The sequence below is a fragment of the Leopardus geoffroyi genome, chromosome D3, assembly GCF_018350155.1.
Source record: "Leopardus geoffroyi isolate Oge1 chromosome D3, O.geoffroyi_Oge1_pat1.0, whole genome shotgun sequence".
Taxonomy (NCBI): Eukaryota; Metazoa; Chordata; class Mammalia; order Carnivora; family Felidae; genus Leopardus; species Leopardus geoffroyi.
The window spans coordinates 9,861,377-9,881,043 of NC_059339.1; the positions used below are offsets into that span (position 1 = coordinate 9,861,377).

At 39.3% G+C, this 19,667-nt stretch overlaps 1 protein-coding gene and 1 non-coding gene across 3 annotated transcripts in view; one reads left to right on the forward strand and one right to left on the reverse strand.

The window, feature by feature from the left end:
- The window catches only part of NAA25 (N-alpha-acetyltransferase 25, NatB auxiliary subunit), an 80,585-nt gene that overhangs the window by 23,538 nt on the left and 37,380 nt on the right, over positions 1 to 19,667 (reverse strand). For both annotated transcript variants that reach the window (XM_045456982.1, XM_045456983.1), the window contains 6 exons: positions 15,860 to 16,067; positions 14,977 to 15,066; positions 9,465 to 9,645; positions 8,007 to 8,106; positions 2,408 to 2,559; positions 1,723 to 1,848 (listed from right to left, as the gene is read on the reverse strand). In XM_045456982.1, coding sequence (XP_045312938.1) covers positions 1,723 to 1,848; positions 2,408 to 2,559; positions 8,007 to 8,106; positions 9,465 to 9,645; positions 14,977 to 15,066; positions 15,860 to 16,067 — 857 coding nt within the window. The remainder of the gene's footprint in view (positions 1 to 1,722; positions 1,849 to 2,407; positions 2,560 to 8,006; positions 8,107 to 9,464; positions 9,646 to 14,976; positions 15,067 to 15,859; positions 16,068 to 19,667) is intronic.
- On the forward strand, positions 773 to 874 carry LOC123588677. The gene has a single exon (XR_006707978.1). It is a non-coding gene; the product is annotated as a U6 spliceosomal RNA (small nuclear RNA).

The following is a 19,667-nucleotide window of genomic DNA, read 5'->3' on the forward strand; positions in this document are numbered from 1 at the left end:
TTTTTTTTTTTCCTGAACAAGTATAAAAAAGGTCATATGGAAACAACAAAAGAAAAGGTTAATTTGGGGTAGAGTGGAGCCAGGGAATCAGAAATGGGAGAACAAAGTGGCCACCAGGGAGGGTGAAAAATAGTTCCTGCCAGGATTCTGGTTCACAATTCTTGCCTTCAGCACAGGAGCAGGCAGCATCCCCCAATGCTAAGACCCATATCTTTCCCCTAGCTCACAGCAGGAGTCCCTAGATGCATCAGAGCCAGAGGAGAAGGCTGAGGACTGCTGGGAGCTACAGATCAGCCCAGGGCCACTGGCCCATGGGCATCAAAAAATATTAGATCTGCTTAATAAAGGCACAGCCCAGGATCTGTGCAGCCTGCAGAACATTTGGAATTTTCAATCTTAATACAGATCACTAAAATTCCCTATAGGAAGATTATATATAAAGTTTTACCATCATGACAATGTACAACAACCATTTTCCCTACAACTTTGCTGACCACAAGTATTAATCTTTTTTATCTTTATCCAATAGTTTTTTTTTTTTTTTTTTTTTTTTAATTTTAGAAAGAGAGAGCGTGCAAGGGGAGAGGAGAGAGAATCCCAAGCAGGCTCCATATTCAGTGTGGAGCCCAACATGGGGCTCAACCCCATGACCCAGGGATCATGACCTGAGCCAAAATCAAGAGTAGGACCCTCAACCGACGGAGTCACCCAGGTGCCCCAGGAGAACTCTTAATAAATCAATAAGAAGATAACTAAAAAACAAATTGGACTTGTGCTCACTTCGGCAGCACATATACTGAAATTGGTACGATGCAGATTAGCACGGCCCCTGCACAAGGATGCCACGCAAATTCATGAAGCTTCAGTATCTTCAGGAGCACTAAGGAATCTACTCCTGAAATCACTGTTACACTACATGCTAACTAATCTGGATGTAAATTTAAAAAAATAATAAAATTTAATTTAATTTAATTTTTACAAAAACCCAAATTGGACTTAACAAGTTCAATGAAATGCACTGTACGGTGATAAAAAAAAAAAAAAAAAAAAAATTCTTTAACTATTGGACAGGGGCACCTGAGCACCTGACTCTTGATTTCAGCTCAGGTCATGATCCCAGAGTCATGGGGTCAAGCCCCAGGTCAGGCTCCACACTCAATACGGAGCCTGCTTAAGATTCACTCCCTCTCTCCCTCTCCCTGGCTTGCACTCTCTCTCAAAAAAAATAAAAAAAAAACAAACTTTAAAAAGATTCCTCCTTGTATGTGAAAGATATTAATATATATGAAGAAATTTACCGATTTACCACATACCTTTAGAACTTGTTAACAAATTTACTTCTATATAGAAGGCTAATATTTACAGAGATCAAATCCTTCATGTTTCCAGGTTTGATGTAATGCTAAGAAAGGCTTTCCCTAACCACTTAAAAATATTTTTATATTTTCTTATAGATTCTCTAAGGAGTTTTAGCACATGACCTTTGATCCATCTGGAATCTGTTTTTATGTATGCTATGAAGGAAAATCTAATTTTTATATTAGTCAATAATCCAACATAGGAATGAGATTCATTTTCCTCCTTTGGCTTACTTATATCTTCGTATCCATATAATAACCATGTTATTATATTTGTGTAAAAAAGATGTTGTTTTTTTTTTTTTAACTGTTAGAGTCATCCTAATTCTGCAAAAATAAATGCTTGGGGTTAAATTCCAGTTACCTATCTTTTGGATCCCAGCTGAAGAAAACATTTAAGTCTCTGTTGTCTCGCAAGGCTTCCCATGGAATGTCATCTTCTTCTGGCCGAAGATTCATTGATTTTATACTTTCTGCTAAACTGGTTGATCTGTGATATAGAAATTTATTTATGTATTATTTCAATAGTAAACCAGCCATGAAAACATATTAGCCACAACTTTGTTTTACTAGAAAGAAAGGAAAAGAAACAGGAAGGAAGGGAGGTAGAAGAATTTACTATTAAGAGGTACAAGCTCACAGAAGGTGACATAGAACCAAGCCCACCTATATCACGTTGGCCTGCTACACAGCAAGAGAAAGGGTCTGGAAGCTCAAATAAAATAAAGTGGATCAGCATTAATTCCTGAAATCTCATGTTCACAGGGGAAGGGGAACTTTTTAAAAATTATATGGACTAGGGTGAGGACCACCACCTGGCTGGCTTCTGTACGGAACATGAAATGGTGCCGGCAGCACCCGATCATTACCCATGCCACGCAGTGAGTTATTTCCCCTTTCTTCTCTGTCCCTACCAAATTTCTCTCACTCTCTCTTTTTTTCTTTCCATTTTTCCTTATCTTAAGTCTACCAATATCACCCATTAGCCAATGGTTCTTAGGATCTGATCTAATCCCTTAGTTCCTTTTTAGCTCTTATGCAATACTTACATATTTGCTTCAAGTAGAAGGTCTAACAACATCCGTTCAGTACGGACTTGTGCAAAATGAAGAGAATTATTCAGCCTGTTCCTAAAAGCGATAAACTCTGGGATCTTCTCAAATGCACCATATTTGTAAGCTTGAATAATATATTCTGAGGTCTGGGAAGGAAAGATATCACCTCGGTATAAATATCTCACATATCAGGCAAAGGAAGGCAAACCTTGTCATGCAAAACAAAACACTCACACTAAAATTAAGATATGAAATCTAATCTCTAAAGGTCACCAAGTAGAATATCAGGTATTAAAAACATTATTTTTCTTCTTTCCTATACCAGAATCATATGTGTTCTTTACTACTACTACTTGTAATAATACCCAGCTGCTGCTACCACCAGAGACTTTCTCTTAGCAGTTATGTCTTTCAATTCAATAGGACTGGAGGTTGTCATGTCAGTCAAAAATTTGGTTAGTGCCATTGTGGAAGGGATATTACTCCATGTTTTTCTGCATCTAAGATAAACTGTGTTTTATACAAAAGTTCCAAAAACACCGGGAATAATATAACCACCCACAATCAACCCAAATAAAAATCACCCTCCTTCAGAAAAGACAGGCTGCTCCCTGGTTTTGTTTATTTCTAAATACTATATGTCACAAACATAGGGCATATATGCATTACAACAGGATAGAAGACAACAAAAAAAGGACCCATAAAAATTCATCAGAATCCATTATGAGGACAGAAAGACTGCAAGAACCAGGTTTCTTATCCATCCAAACTACGTAAGACCAATGCTGAAAAATTCCATGAACAAGTAAGTGAAGGGAACACTCACCACGTGCACTTTAATTTTCAATTAATACATATGTACAGATGAAATGTTGTGAACAGAGGCAAGAAAAAGAACTCTCAACAGAAATTCTGGCACAACAGAAGGAAATCTCAGGAAAGAACATTTCATGGGTGTGGGCCTATGCCATCAGGATCACAAGTCAGGAGGGCACCCTTTTGGGCCACGGAACATGTTACGCTCAAAGCAGATATCTGCCCCAAAGATCCTTTCTAGAAGAGCCAGTCTTTTTAAACACAGCCTCAGTCAGCTCTGTCCCCATCTCCATTATGACTGAATAATTTGCCCAGTAGGAAAATAGGCCAATAGTTCAACAACATACCCTCTGATACACAGCCTCGCAGGGTTCATTTCAGGCCGCGGGATTGCGCCACGGGCGCTAATTCAACTGCATTCGATGCGGCTTTTAAACCCCATGGGACACCTCGGCGAGCTGTTTGCCTGCAGTATCTGGAGAAATTAAAGACGGACGGACACAAGAAAATTAAAAAGATTACTTGTGATCCTGCAGGTTTAAAGAAGGACTATCCAAAAAAGCTCAAGTGTACCTTCTAGCTTGATTAAAGGACAGTGATATGCCCCATCAAGAAGAGGCCAGGATGCTCTAAACACAAATGCCTATCCAAAGGCCTCATGGCTAGGAGAAAGCAAGGTTTACCAGAAGCCCTTGCAATAGGAATTTACAGCTTGAAAAAACCAGCTGCTTGGGAACATATGATCCGGCAGTTAATGGGGATAAAAATATGACTCTGGGGACTCCAATCAAATTTATCAATTACAGTTCCAAAATATGCTGATTAAAGAAAAGAACCCAAGTTTACGAAGTACAGAGGTGTTTTAATTTGAGTGGTCCATGGACTACCACTACTGAAAAAAAGATAATAGCTTTTAAAAAAGAAAAATAAGGGGCAACAAAAAGGAAATGTAGTCCTTTTAACAAACTGAGAAAGTAACTGTAGTTCTCTGGCTTCTGTTTTTAAGACAGTCCTCCTTTAATGCTGCAGCAAAGTATCGCTGCAGAGCTAGCAAAGGACCTGGGCATCTTTCAATAAGACCGAGCCTGGGGAAGTTCTATGATTGGAAAAAACAACCCCTACTGGAACTGCAGGCAAAACTGGAAGCCACAGGCACTTGAAAAACTTCTGACTATCAGAGAATGTTGTCCGTACCTATTTCTACTCATTTATGCACCAATGAGGCTAGTTATATCCCATATGGATTCCTGAAATGAACCCTGGTCACTGTAAAAATTAGCAAAATAGATGGACATCAAACCCTAAATAATCATCTTCTTGAATACTTATGTTAGACTTTTCAAGGGAAATTATTTTTAAATACAAACAAGTAAGTAACTTTTGGAGATAAGAAAATCTGACTCTAATTCTCATATTGTAAAAATCTACTCCAAAGTAAGATGACAGCAACAATGATGACCTTTCCAGAAAGAAAATCCCTGTGTAGACCTTCCCAATTTAACTTTCAACCTCACAGCACAAAGCCTTACAAAGCAGAACGCTGGATTTTCCATTGAAGGATTAAATGTGTTCTTTCAAGAGCAAGCTGGGAATTGAAACACATCAGTCACCCAAGAAAAAACCATCTGGGGATCTCAAAAACTCCCAAGAATAAAAATCAGAACACAGAGCTTTAGCTTTCCAGAGATATTTCTAATACTATTAGGTTTAACACAACACTACAATCATGCTCTTTCTTACCCTCCAAGTCCTATAGGAAACAGTCCACACCACAGTCTCCATTTACCTATTTTGGGACTCAGGCTAGGCATTAAGGTTGAGGGTGCATTTTACTTGCTGTATTGGTTCTTGCTTTTGCCTCCAGGACCCCCCAAAGATTATCTACTTTAGTATGATTAAGTAAGTTCTTTCTTCTTAGTAGTAATAAAAATAAATTCCAAGTAGAGAGTCTTAGTCCCAGATCAATAAAATGATCAGGTTCAGCATCACATATATTCAGATGTATTGGTCACTCCTGCCACACACAACCATCAGCAAAACATCAAAGATAAAAAAAAGTCACTAAGAACAACATACCCTTCTCAAATCACTCCTAAGGATATCTCCCTTCCTATAACAATAACTTGAGTTGTTGTTTTGGAGTGAGTGTTTTCTTTTCAAAACAACTCTTTAGATACAGTATTTGTGGGGGAGAAACTAAAGCTTAATTTTCATTAGTATAAAATAACATACATTATTGACCAAATCATGAATCATATAGTGCTTCTTGAATGCTGGATGATTAAACTGGAGTAAAACCAGCCTCCAGGCTTGGGATAATCCCTTATTTACCCCCAATTGCCACCTCAGAGCTATTTGAGAACAAAACTTTGAAAAGGCATCATCAGTCAATCTTCCTTAGAAATAAGGAATGACAGCCAGATTAATGAGATTTAAGAAACCCTTTTGATTTTTTTTTTTTTTTTTTTTTTTTTTTTAGTTAATGCAACTTCTTAAAAACTGGGAAAGGGCAATCACAGATACTTCAATACACAGTGCAAACAGAGATTTATAACTCAACTGGCTACTTGTGCCAGGATACTTTAGAAACCCAAGGTCCTAGAGATGCCCTCGGATCTCTAAGCCAGGCCAGCACCTTCTAAGCAGCATGTTCAGATGCTGATGCCTACACTTCCCTCTCTTCCTGATTAGGAGCTATGACACAAAATGAAGTCTGAACAAAGATACCACCAATCACTGTGGTGGAAAAATGCCATTTGGGGGAGGGGAATAGAGCTTAAAAGCCAAATGATGCACAGCTCACCATCCCTTGCTACACCAGCCTTCTAGGCCTTGCCCTGAGGCTTGTCAGGACATAATTACTGCAAGCTGACAACAATAAACCTATATTCCATTGTTCAGAAATGCTTCTGCCCTGCCTTCTATTTAATACAAAGCTAAAGAATTCAATGGAAGATAGATTAGCCAAAGCTGTTACAGTTATGAAAGGGTTTTTTATTTAAAAAAATCCTCATGGGGCGCCTGGGTGGCGCAGTCGGTTAAGCGTCCGACTTCAGCCAGGTCACGATCTCGCGGCCCGTGAGTTCGAGCCCCGCGTCAGGCTCTGGGCTGATGGCTCAGAGCCTGGAGCCTGTTTCCGATTCTGTGTCTCCCTCTCTCTCTGCCCCTCCCCCGTTCATGCTCTGTCTCTCTCTGTCCCAAAAATAAATAAACGTTGAAAAAAAAAAATTTTTTTTTTAAATCCTCATGACTGTTTGCCAAGAACCACCCCCAAAAACGGCTTCCTGGTCAAGTTCCTTAGTTGCTCTTAGACCGTGAACACAGAAAGCTATGGGTAGGTATCTGGCATGGCCAAATTCCAGATGATGAGTCTTAGAAGCACATGAGAACAAAGCAGGCAATGACCATCCTCAAGACGTGCCTTCTTTCTCCTATGTTCTGGGTGGTTTTGCGCAGCTGGTTGACTGACTAGAAACTATATAAAACTTCTGCTTAACTGACAAGTGGAGATCAAGTCTGCTTGCAGTGAAAAATATGGCGCAAATCCCATCCTTTCATTATGGCACATAGCTCTACCTTATTTATTGCTACTTTTAAAAACATACTATTGACAAAAGTTTCTTGAAATGTCCTTCAATTGGTCAATTTCATAATTCTAAGAAAATACAAGTGCACTGGCTACTGGCAAAGGGCACAGTGGTTATAAACTTTAGAAACAAATAAAGGTAACAGAGAGCAGCTGCTACTGCAGAATCTTCCATGGCATCCCAGGCTATGAACTCTTTATGGGCTAGGTCTTACACCCTTAGAAAAAATTTCATAGACAGGGTGCTTGGGTGGCTCAGTCAGTTAAGCATACAACTCTTGATTTCAGTTCAAGTCATGATCTCCCGGTTGAAAGATCAAGCCCCGCATCAGGCTCCATGCTGAGCATAGAGCCTGCTTGGGATTCTCTCTCTCGGTCCCTCCCCTGCTCACTCTGTCTCTCAAAATAAATAAATAAACTTCAAAAAATAAAATCATAAGGGGCGTCTGGGTGGCTCAGTAGGTTAAGCATCCAACATTGGCTCAGGTCATGATCTCATGGTTCACGAGTTAGAGCCCTGCATCAGGCTCTCTGCTGTCAGCACAGAGTCTGCTTCAGATCCTCTGTCCCCCTCTCTCTCTGCCCCTCCCCCACTTGTGCTCTTTTTCTTTCTCTCTCAAGTAAATATTTTAAAAAATCTTTTTAAAAAAAGGATGCAGTCTTTTAAAAAAATAAAAAGTAAAATAAAATAAATACATGAAATAATTTTTTTTTTAAAGGAATTAAAAGACAGGCGCCCTGGGTGGTGCAGTCGGCTGAGTGTCTGACTTGATTTCAGCTCAGGTCACAATCTCACAGGTCCGTGGGTTCGGGCCCCACGTTGGGCGCTGCACTGATAGCACGGAGTCTGCTTGGGATTCTCTCTCTCTCCCTCTCAAAATAAATAAATAAATGTTAAAAAAAAGAGAGAAATTAAAAGACAAATCTAGGAAGAATACCACTTGGTAGTCTGTTAACACCTAGTTTTAATTGCACCTTTGCATGGATTCTATTAAACACACCATTCTAGCAACCACCAAGAACTCTTTACCTCTACCTAACAGCCATGGCGAGTATGCTATGGCCTAAGGGCACTGGCAAGTATGCATGGCACACTTCAACATGTGTACCCACCACATGAGGGAAGATGTTCTCTGAATCGTGTGCATTCAGCGGGCAAGGTCATATTTTTAAAAAGTATTTTTCACTTACATCTTTCTGGTTGGAGTGGAAAAACCTGAGCGCGAAGTTACAGGATTGGGATGCAGCAGCATACTGACCTAGGGACTCGGCATATCGGGTCAAAAGATAGCTAGGTCAGAAGGAAAGAAAAAAAAAAACCATGTTATACTTACCCACTTCTAGTATCAAACACTGTATTTCAAATTACTATAGCAGAGACATAGCTAGGCACACAGAAAAGTTAAAACATCCTGCCACATAAATTATCTAATTCATGGAATCAAAAAACATTTTTTTTTTAAAGAGCAAAGTCAATTCAGTTTTGTGGGAGACCTAAAGTTCTATGCCATGCTTTCTTATACTCAGATGATTAATGGGACACAAGGGATAAAAAAAATATACCCTTGATTCATCAGAAAGAATAATCAAAATCCACATTCAAAGAAGCTCTAAGGTAGGGGCACCTGGGTGGCTCTATTGGTTAAGTGTCTGACTTCGGCTCAGGTCACATCTCACAGTCCACGAGTTTGAGCCCCATGCTATGCAGACAGCTCAGAGCCTAGAGACTGCTTTGGATTCTGGGTCTCCCTTGCTCTCTGCCGCTCCCCAACTCATGCTCTGTTTCTGTCTCCCAAAAATAAACATTAAAAAAAAATACCGAGGGACACCTGGGTGGCTCGGTCGGTTAAGGGTCCAACTACGGCTCAGGTCATGATCTCATGGTTCGTGGGTTCGAGCCCCGCATCAGGCTCTGTGCTGATAGCTCAGAACCTGGAGCCTGCTTCAGATTCTGTGTTTCCCTCTCTCTCTGCCTCTCCCCCATTTACACTCTGTCTACCCTTTCTCTCAAAAATAAACAAACATTAAAACAAACAAACAAACAAAAAAACCAGGTGTCTGGGTGGCTCAGTAGGTTGGGCGTCCGACTTCGGCTCAGGTTGTGCTCTCACGGTTTGTGAGTTCAAGCCCCGCGTCAGGCTCCATACTGACAGCTCAGAGCCTGGAGCCTGCTTCAGATTCTGTGTCTCTCTTTCTCTGCCCCACCCTCGCTTGCACTCTGCCTGTCTCTCAAAAATGAATAAATGTAAAAAAAAATTTTTTTTTACAAAAAAACCCCTTCATTAAAGAAAAAGAATCTCTGAGGTCAACAAATGAAGTACATGTGTAAATCTCAAATGCAAAGCAGAAGTCAAGACTTCAAGACAACGTGTGCTAAGAAAAAGTGTTCAAAGTATAGTTGCTTGCTATCTCTGGGGAAAACTTTCTTGCCTTTTCTAAATTGTGCAAGTTTTAAAATTACCACAAAATGCTGGAAGATATAAAAATCTTTCTGCTTTGCAATAGGCCATATAATGGGGGATTACTTAATCTAAAAAGCTTAATAACAGAAACAACTCTGCTGCTAAACTCTAAAAGTCCAAGTTCCATGTAGAAGGACCCCACCGTAGTGTAGCTGGCTGCTCGGTATTCAGAGTATATACTACCAACCCAATGGTGTCATGCTGGATATGCTTAGCATCAAGGCTGGAGTACAGATCCACCACTGGTTCAAATGCACCCAGTACACAGTAGATTCGAACAAGCAGCAATTTGAATTGAGCGTTGGAAGGGCTGTGGATTAATCCCTCTTCCAGCAAAGTCAGGGCCTGCCACACAGCAGTCTCATCACCTAGAATCAAAATGTAACAGCATTATCCACAGTGCTTGACAACAAAGGGAGGTTTCTCACAAACAAAAGACAAAACTTACTGATGTATCACCTCCCCTAGCTATTTAAAGAATGAGTTTAGGTGTCTGAGAACAAATTTTAGATACATACCTATAAGCAAAATCAGGAATTTCCCTGAATAGAGTCTCTCAACAGTTATCTCACAGTTCTTAATCATGCATCTACAAAAGTGATGCCAACATTAAGCTGCAAGGTCTTATAAAGAAAGTTACGGAATCTCAGAGAATCCTAGATGCTGAGAAGAGATAGACTCTGAAGGAGAACTAGAGTCCACCAACCTTCTCGGTACAAGATTTTCTCTATAAGATTCCAGACAGATGCTCTCACTACACATCATTTTTCTTCCATATGTAACTCTACTATTTGAATGTCAAGTGATACTTGAATAAAACTGTTCACTAATAATCAGACTAATATGACACATTTTTTTTTTTGTTTGGCCTTCAAAAGGCTCCATGCATCAAGAGTCTTAAAGACCAAGTAACTTCTGTTTTGTGTACCAAAGAAAATATGAAATAAAGATTTATATACAAAAATATTCACTGTACTAATAATGGGATGAGGAAATAAGTTACAGTAAAACCCACACATGGAAAACACCATGCGGCCATATGACATTAATGAAGAGTTTTTAGTATTAAGGATAAATACCTATTAACGTTCAGTAAAACACACACAGTTAAAATTAGTGTGAAGAAATGATCTTCAGTCTGTAAAACATGCACAGAGAGAGAAGCAAATATGCCAAAATATCAGAGTGCCTTTTGGAAGCTGGAAATGGAAGATTAAAATAAACTGTTCTCCAAAATTTGTATAAGCTATTTTTATAGTCAGCAAAAACCTAAACTGAAACTAAAACTTGGGGTGCCTGGGTGGCTCAGTCAGTTGAGCATCAGACTCTTGACACTCCGTTGTGGGATTGAGCCCTGCATCCAGCTCTAAGCTGAGTGTGAAGCCTGCTTAAGATTTTTGTTCTCTTTATTTCTTTCTCTTTCTCTCTCTCTCCCCCCGTCGCCCCTCTCTCCAACTCGTGCTCTTTCTAAAATAAAAATAAAAAAATAAAACTTAAAAAAAATTTAAAGTAAAAGCTCCATGAATTGAGCTTTTAAAATTATATCCTATAGGCTTTTTTTTTTAAGAGAGAAGAAACAAGATATAATCGACAATTGGAGCTTTAGATAAATATCATGCATAATCCTAACCAAACTATACACACCTATAATCTATGCAAACTACCATTATGATCTTAGTGTACTGCCTCTGGGCTGGAATTACTTTACATGGTAGTAATCACAACCTGCACCCAATTTTCTGTTCTGCTCTTTGCTTTTAAAGTGTTTTCTGATGTTCCTACATGATCTTCACAATCATAATTTTATTGAATTTAACACTCACTGACCTAAACTCTGGAGCAACACTAAATTTAAGGGTCACAGATAGTTCCTGACCTCAAGAAGCTCAGAAGTGAGTAGAAGAGACGGCTGGACAATTATAATGGAATAAATAATTTTAAGAAGTTCCAGTTATTCAAAGATAACTAGTATTAAAAAAAGATCTCCTTGGGGCACCTGGGTAGCTCAGTAGGTTGAGCATCCAACTTAGGCTCAGGTCATGATCATTTTTTTTCAAAAATTTTTAAATATTTATTTTTGAGAGAGAGAGAGAGAGAGAGCAAGTAGAGAAGGGGCAGAGAGTGAGGGAGACACAGAATCTTAAGTAGGCTCCAGGTTCTGAGATGTCATCACAGAGCCCGATGGAGGGCTTGAACTCAAGAACCGCAAGATCATGACTGGAGCCGGAACCAGATGGTTAACCTACTGAGCCACCCAGGTCATGATCTTGCCGTTCCTATGTTCAGGCTCACTGCTGTCAGCCGGTCAATGTGGAGCCCGCCTCGGATCCTCTGTCCCCCTCTCTTGCTACCCCTTCCCCACTTGCACTCTCTCAAAAACCAAAACCAAAAACAAAACATTTAAAAAAAGATCTCCTTAAGATGGAAACAAAATTTTAAATAGGGGAAAAAAGGCTTAATTCTCATCTATTAAATCAAATGTCATAAAGACGTTTTTTACTTTATTTTGCAAAATTTAGGCTGTAATTATAGCTTTATGCAAATTCTTCACCAAATCAAAAGAGCATCAAGGATTGATGAGTTTTAAGGCAAAATTTTTCCTTCTTTTTTTTTTTTTTAAAGTAATCTTTTCACCCATTGTGGGGCTTGAACTCATGACCCTGAGATCAAGAGACGCATGCTCTTCCGACTGAGCCAGCCAGGTGCTCCAGGACAAAATTTTTCTAACTAAATGTTGTAACATAACAAAATGATATTACGTTCTGGGATATAATAATGTACAGCATGGTGACTATAGTTAACAATTCCATACTGTATACTCGAAAGCTGCTAAGCGAGAAGATATTAGTTCTCATTCCAAAGAAAAACAATCTGTGACTGTGAGGTGATCCACGTTCACTAAATTTACGGTGATAATCATTTCATGGTAGACATATCAAATCATTACATTACATATCTTAAGCTAGTACAAAGTAGTATGCCAATCACATATCAATAAAACTGGAGGGGAAAAAATGACATGCTTAATTCCACATTTTACTTTTGCTGAATCATAAAGAAATGCTTTTTTGCAAAATATTTGACAGTGTCAATGTATTCAAGTGTTCTTCTTAATCTTTCACATTCAAATCAGTCTCTTTCAACATCCTCGCCAAATTTCCATAGATTTCTAATCTCTGCCAGATCCATGTTAGACAATGACTATGCCTCTGATTGGAACACTTCAGTATCATTTTCACCTTCAACAATCCTTGCATCTTTATTATATTGGCAATTTTCCAATGTATTTACACTGTATGATTATGGAAAATTTGCCTAACTTCTTTCTCTCTGCCCTGTCTTTCCCTCATCTATAAAACTGCAACAATCTTAACAGTATTATTATGAGGTTTAAATGAGCTAATTCATATGACACTTTCAAGTACCTGATGATCAACAAACGTTAGCTATTATTATATGGGCAGACACGCTGCTCAAAGAAACAAGAGATTAGCTTGCTCTTACGAGCAAGAATGGATGCTAGGGGTAAGTGGGGAAAGGTATCTTATCTGAGCAGGGACCAAATTACTGAGTGGTCAGTTCATTAATGATGTTTTATTACATCCCTATGCACACTCACAATTCTGAGCCTCGGATGACAAGTCTGATAAAAAGGATTTCACCCCCATCTCTGCTGCAATACAGTGCAAGTGCTAGCACAGAGGCACACACAACGTCCTACAAAGTTCAGAAGGGGCATAAAATCCGCAATGGGTATGGAGGTAAAATCAAGACAGGCTTGTCAGAGGCACTGTTTGAGTAAAAGTTAGATGAAGAGAGTAAGAAAGTTATTTCAAAGAGAGGCACCACAGTGTTCACTAATAGTAGCAAACAAACCAACCAACAAACAAAACACAGTAGATACAGGCTGTAAGCAACCTAAGAATTTGGAGATCAAGGCAGAGGCCAGATCGTAAAGAGCACTGTAAACTACCCTAAAAAGGTTGATCTTTATCCCCAGGAAAACAGGTACCTCTGAAGGATTTTAAGCAGGAGGATGATGGAATCAAAATCAAGTGCTCCACAAAACGACCCCCGAGGGCAGGGGTTTTATCTCTATTGCACAGTGCTGTCTCCTGGGCCTTTTGTTTCTTGTGCAGTTTATTCTCGTGAATATGCAATAAGTACCTAAGTTTTTCCCCAAAAAAAACCGCTCATAAAAGAAAATGTCAGGAGTGAGCCCTAAAAAAAAATGAATCATCTTTTTCATGCTCAATGATACATGATGCCTCCTTCAGCATGGACTGTATTTTTGTCTTAAATAGGCTAATTAGAACTATTCCAAAAAAAGTGCATTCTCCTACATATGTATTTTTTAAGTGAATAAAAAGGGCTATTCCATTCCATGGGCCTATACATCTATCTCTGAAACAGTTTCTCTGTATTTTAATTACTGTAACTTTGTAATACGCACTTCAGTCATTATTCACTATATTTAGAAATGTTTAAAAACAGAAAAGACAGACAAGAAATAACAAGTGTTGGCAAGGATGTGGAGAAAAAGGACCACTCGTGCCCTGTTGGTGGGAATATAAGTTGGTGCAGCCACTGTGGAAAGCAGTGTGGAGGTTCCTTAAATAATCAGAAATATCACACAATTCAGGAATTCCACTACTGGGTATTACCAAAAGAAAATGAAAACACCAATTCCAAAGGATATATGCACCCCCATGTTTACTGCAGCATTATTTACAACAGCCAAGGTATGGAAGCAAACCAAGTGTCCGTCAATAGATGAATGGATAAAGATGATGTGGTGCGCACGCGCACGTGCGTGCACACACACACACACACACACACACACACACAAATATTATTCAGCCATAGAAAGGAATGAGATCTTGCCATTTCACAACAACATGGATGGACCTAGAGTGTATCATGCTAAATAAGTCAGAGAAGACAAATCCCATATGATTTCACTTATATGTGGAATCTAAAACATAAAACAAACCAAGCAGAAACAGACCCATAAATACACAGAACTGGTGGTTGTTGGGGGGGGGTGGCAAAAAGAGGGAGTGGGAGGTACAGGCTTCCTGTCCTGGAATGAATAGGGACGGGGTGAAAGGCACAGCACAGAAAATACAGGCAATGGTACTGTAATAGTGCTGTATGGGGACACACAGTAGCTACATTTATAGCATGATATACAAAATTATTGAATCACTATGTTGTACACTTGAAATTAATGTGTCAATTATATTTCAATTTAAAACATTTTTAAAATAAAAACGGGCAATGAGAGGTTCAGTCGGTTAAGCATCTGACTCTTGATTTTGGCTCAGGACATGATCTCACCATTTCCTAAGTTCGAGCCCCACATCAGGAGCCTGCCTGGACCAGCATGGAGCCTGCTTGGATTCTCTGCTGGTTTCCCTCTCTCTGCCCCTCCCCCACTCGTGCTGTGTCTCTCTCAAAATAAACATTTTAATAAATAAAATAATAAAAATAAGAACATATATGCATTGATTTAAAAGATTATCCTGATTAGAGAGAGAGGGATATCTGGGGATGGGTTCTTTTAGAAGCACCCTGGACAACGTCAAAGAAGAAAAACCTAAAAGCATAAATCAAATTCTTGGATTACATCATTAGTCTCAGGATTTATAATCAATAAAAACAAAGCATAAAGTTAAATTGAAATCACTGTTCCTTACCTGTTTCTCTCCATATATCAATAAGCACATGGACAGCAAGGAGACAGTAATAGTCTGAAAACTGCAATTCGGTTTTCAAACAGGATTTCCCTGTAGGGAAAAAATCCCATATTTGTATTTTAACATTTGTGCAACTATCACTGCCCCAAAGGAGTTTTTTAAAGCAGGAAAGTGACAGGAGAGGTAAGATAAAGAGAGGAAATGAAAGTAATAAGATTAGCATAAATACCAGAAGAAAATATAAGCCATGAATCAAAAGATTCAAAATAAGGTAAGGTCACACTCAGCTGGACCAGAAGAAAGCGTTCCAGAACAAAGGTGGTATCTGAAATGACCCCAAAGGGAGAGAAGCAAGATTTGGAAGGAGGGTTCAGGTTAAGAAAAGACCAGAAGCCAGGGGCCAGTAAAACTAAAGTAATAGTATGCTCATTACTTCACTTAATGATTTAGAATACAGTTAGAGAAATACTGATGTTATCTGGTCAGATAACTTATATTTTATCACATGTATCTAGCAATCTAAAGATCATCTATTTCTAAACTACATTTTTACTTCACAATTAACAACATTCCTTTAGTGCAATTTCAGTCTATGTATTAAAAATACTAAGGCCTATAAAAGCAGAAAAAGTGACAGTTATCATAAACTCCATGTAATTCATAGAAGCCCCAATGTGATAGCTCAATCAGGAAGAATATGGACAACTATAATCACTTAAAACTCCAAACTTAAGAAAGGCTTTACATTAGGACAGTCTTCCCACCTGACAAAATATCCTCCTTGCCAAACTCATTACAACAAGGTGCTCCAGGTGATTAAAAAAAAGGTCTTCTAAAACTTAGCAAATCAGGGAACAACTGCACACTTTGAAAGGCTGCTCACCAAATTCCAGTCCATGCTGGTACCTTAACATCAATTCTCTGACCACACTCTGTTTCTGATTTTTATCCAGAGTGTGGTACAAGCCAAGTAACCTCGTCAGCTGCACCACACATAAATGTTGCTGCAGAGCTCTGATGTCGGCAGGCAGTGCCAACTTATCCTCTGTTGGTGTCGACAAAGGAACAACTCCAAGTAATTGATTAATAAACTGCAAAGTAGAAAAAAAGGAGCACAGATCTCAAAACAGAACTAGTCTCTGGTAGGCATTAACAAATTAAACATTAACAAATGTTGAAATGGTCTAGAAAAAGACATCAAGGAAAAAGTACAAATTAAAACCCCTTTAGTAGATCATTTTCTATCTACCAAAATTAAACAAAAAAAAATTCTATTTTTCTTTTAATGTTTATTTATTTTTGAGAGAGAGAGAGAGAGAGAGAGACAGAGTTCTAGTGGGGAGGGGCAGAGAGAGAGAGAGAGAGAGAGAGAGGGAGAGGGAGAGAGAGAGAGAGAGTGAGAGAGGAGACACAGAATCTGAAGCAGGCTCCAGGCTCCAAGCTATCAGCACAGAGCCCAATGTGGGGCTTAAACCCACGAACCATGAGATCATGACCCGAGCCGAAGTCGGACACTTAACCAACTGAGCCACCCAGGTGCCCCTAAAACAAAAAAAAATTTCTAACAGCACATAATGCTGGTAAAATGCCAATAAAAATGGCACACTCATTCACTGCTGGCCACAAGTATTGGTCAATACCAGGTACTATACTAACTAAAAGATTAAAAGAATTGTGAAAATGAGGCACCCAGCTGGCTCAGTCGGTTGAGCGTCCAGCCTCAGCTCAGGTCGTGATCTCATGGTTCATCAGTTCGAGTCCCACGTCGGGCTCTCTGTTGTCAGCACAGAGTCCACTTCAGATCCTCTGTCCCCCTCTCTCTCTCTGCCCCTCCCCTGCTCACTCTCTCTTGCTCTCTCAAAAATAAAAAATAAACATTAAAAAAAAGAACTGCGAAAAGGTTTCATAAATTACAGCATATCAACATACTATATAGTGTGGCAATGAAAAGTTTAATTAGGAAACTGTAAAGAGCACAGTACCAAAAACAAAATTGATATATGAGTAAATTCTTAAAGAAAACGTTACACACTGAGAGGAATAGTTATGTCATATCAGTGGCCCTAACTTGCTTTTTAATTGTTGTATTTTGACATAATTATGGATTCGCATGCAGTTGTAAGAAATAATACAGAGAGATCCCATGTGCCTTTCTCATCCAGTTTCTCCCAATGGTAACACCTTGTATTAAAATGTTTTTAATTCTAGGGACACCTGGGTGGCTCAGTTGGTTAAGCATCGGACTTCAGCTCAAGTCATGATCTCATGGTTCGTGAGTTCGAGCCCCATGTTGGACTCTGCTACCAGTTCAGAGCCTGGAGCCTGCTTCACATTCTGTGACTCCCTCTCTCTCTGACTCTCCCCTGCTCACACTCTGTCTCTCTGCCTCTCAAAAAATAAACGTTAAAAAAAAATTTTAATGTGTTTGAATCTTTAAATTTGGAATTAAAAAAACATGTATCATTCCCATTACATGTTATTAAACATGGGCTTACTACTCACTGCCAAAATCCTATTAAGGTGACAACAAAACATCAAACCACAAGGATCACGAACATGTGAAAAGCAGACAGCAAACAAACACTAACAGGATTTCAAAGATAAAAAGCAGCAGAAGGGCAGGTGTCAAGTGCTAACCAACGCACAGGGCAGAAATCTAACACACACAAGGGGCAGCAAGTCTATTCCTGACACAGAACCTTAGAAGGCAGAAATTCAGGGCCCCAGAAAGCCCAAGTGTTGGTGGCACTGAAATGGAAGAACAATTAAATTCCATCTAAGAAGTCTGACTGCTCCCTAGCTCACAGACTGACTTCCTAAACCCAGCAGATGCCTGTAGGCATACTCCCAAGGAGAAGCTGAACCAGAGGCACTACAGATTCACAGACAACAGGTATAGCTAGAAATGGGGATAAAGTGCTATTTTTAATTGTCTGAGGAAACTCCACACAGTTGTCCACAGTGGCTACACCAGCTTGCATTCTCACCAACAGTGCACAAGGGTTCTTTATTCTCCACCTCCTCACCTATCATGTGATCCAGGAATCGCACTACTGGGTATCTACCCAAATACAAAAACACCAATTCAAAAGGATATATGCACTACTATGTTTATTACAGCATTACTTACAATAGCTAAATTATGGAAGCACCCCAAGTGTCCATTGACACACAATGGATTACTGAGCCACAAAAAAGAATGAAATCTTGCCATTTCCAACTACATGGATAGAGCCAGAGAGTACAATGCTAAGAGAAATCAGTCAGAGAAAGACTAATACTGCCTGATTTCACTCATGTGGAATTTAAGAAACAAAACAAACGAACAAAGGGGAAGAAAAAAGAGACAAACCAATAAACAGTCTTAACTATAGAGAACTGATGGTTCCCAGAGGGAAGGCGGGTAGGGGGAATGGGTGAAACAGGTGAAGGGGATAACAAGTACACTTATGATAAACACTGATTAATGTAAAGAATTGATGAATCATTATATTGTACACCTGAAACTAATTTAACACTATATAAACTATACTGGAATTAAAATTAAATAAATAAAAAGATAAAATCTCTGTATTAGGAAAGGAAAGGAAAGGAAAGGAAAGGGAAAAGAAAAAAAACGAAACAAGGACAAAGTGAAACTCCATTATTCGGTGATGCGCACCCCGGCCCCCACCCCCCAGCTCCCAACCAGATCCCAGAATGCCACCTGCCAAATGTTTGAGACACCAAACACAGATGATGGCAAACAGGTTCCGTGAAAAGTATTTCTAGGGGCACCTGGGTGTCTCAGTTGGCTGATTTCAGCTCAGGTCACAATCTCATGGTTCATGAGATCGAGCTCCGAGTCAGGCTCTGCACTGACAGCACGGAGTATGCCTAGGATTCTCTCCCTCCCTCCCTCCCTCCCTCTCTGTCCCTCCCCTGCTGGTGCTCTGTCTGTCTGTCTGTCTCTCTCTCTCTCTCTCAAAATAAACAAACATGAAAAAATAAACAAAGATAAATAAACATGAAAAAAAATTTTTCTTTAAGAATTTCAAGGGGCACCTGGGTGGCCTAGTCAATTAAGCGTCTGACTTTGGCTCAGGTCATGATCTCATGGTTCATGGGTTTGAGCCCCGTGTCGGGCTCTGTGCTGACAGCTTGCTCAGAGCCTGGAGCCTGCTTCGGATTCTGTGTCTCCTTCTTTTTATGCCCCTCCCTTGCTCATACTCCGTCTCTCTCTGTCTCTCAAAAATAAATAAATGTTAAAAAAAAAAAAAGTAAAATAAAAAAATAAAGTATTTCCGAGGTGAGGGGCAGGGGATGGAGGAGGTTTGGGGGAGAACAAAACATATTACCACCTCATGTATTAAACTAACAGAGTTTTATACTTGTATGGTTCTGTCCAATTGACTGGGGTGAATCAAACAAAACAATCTTAACTCCGAGAAAGAAAGTTGTTTGAGAAAGGTAATCTCCGTATACAAAGTGGCTCAGCCTTCGGTCATAAAAATATAAATTCTGAATAATGACTGAACTAAACTGGGGAGAAAGTATGTAAGAAGAGAAGGGAGATGTTGTAAATGAGATGATCATCTTCAGTGGTGGGGCTCCAACAGATGAAGACTATAACTATAAAAATAAATGAATACCTGGACAAGTCTATAACTTAGAAATACGGAGGTAAATAACAGAAGAAACAGGAGTTGAGT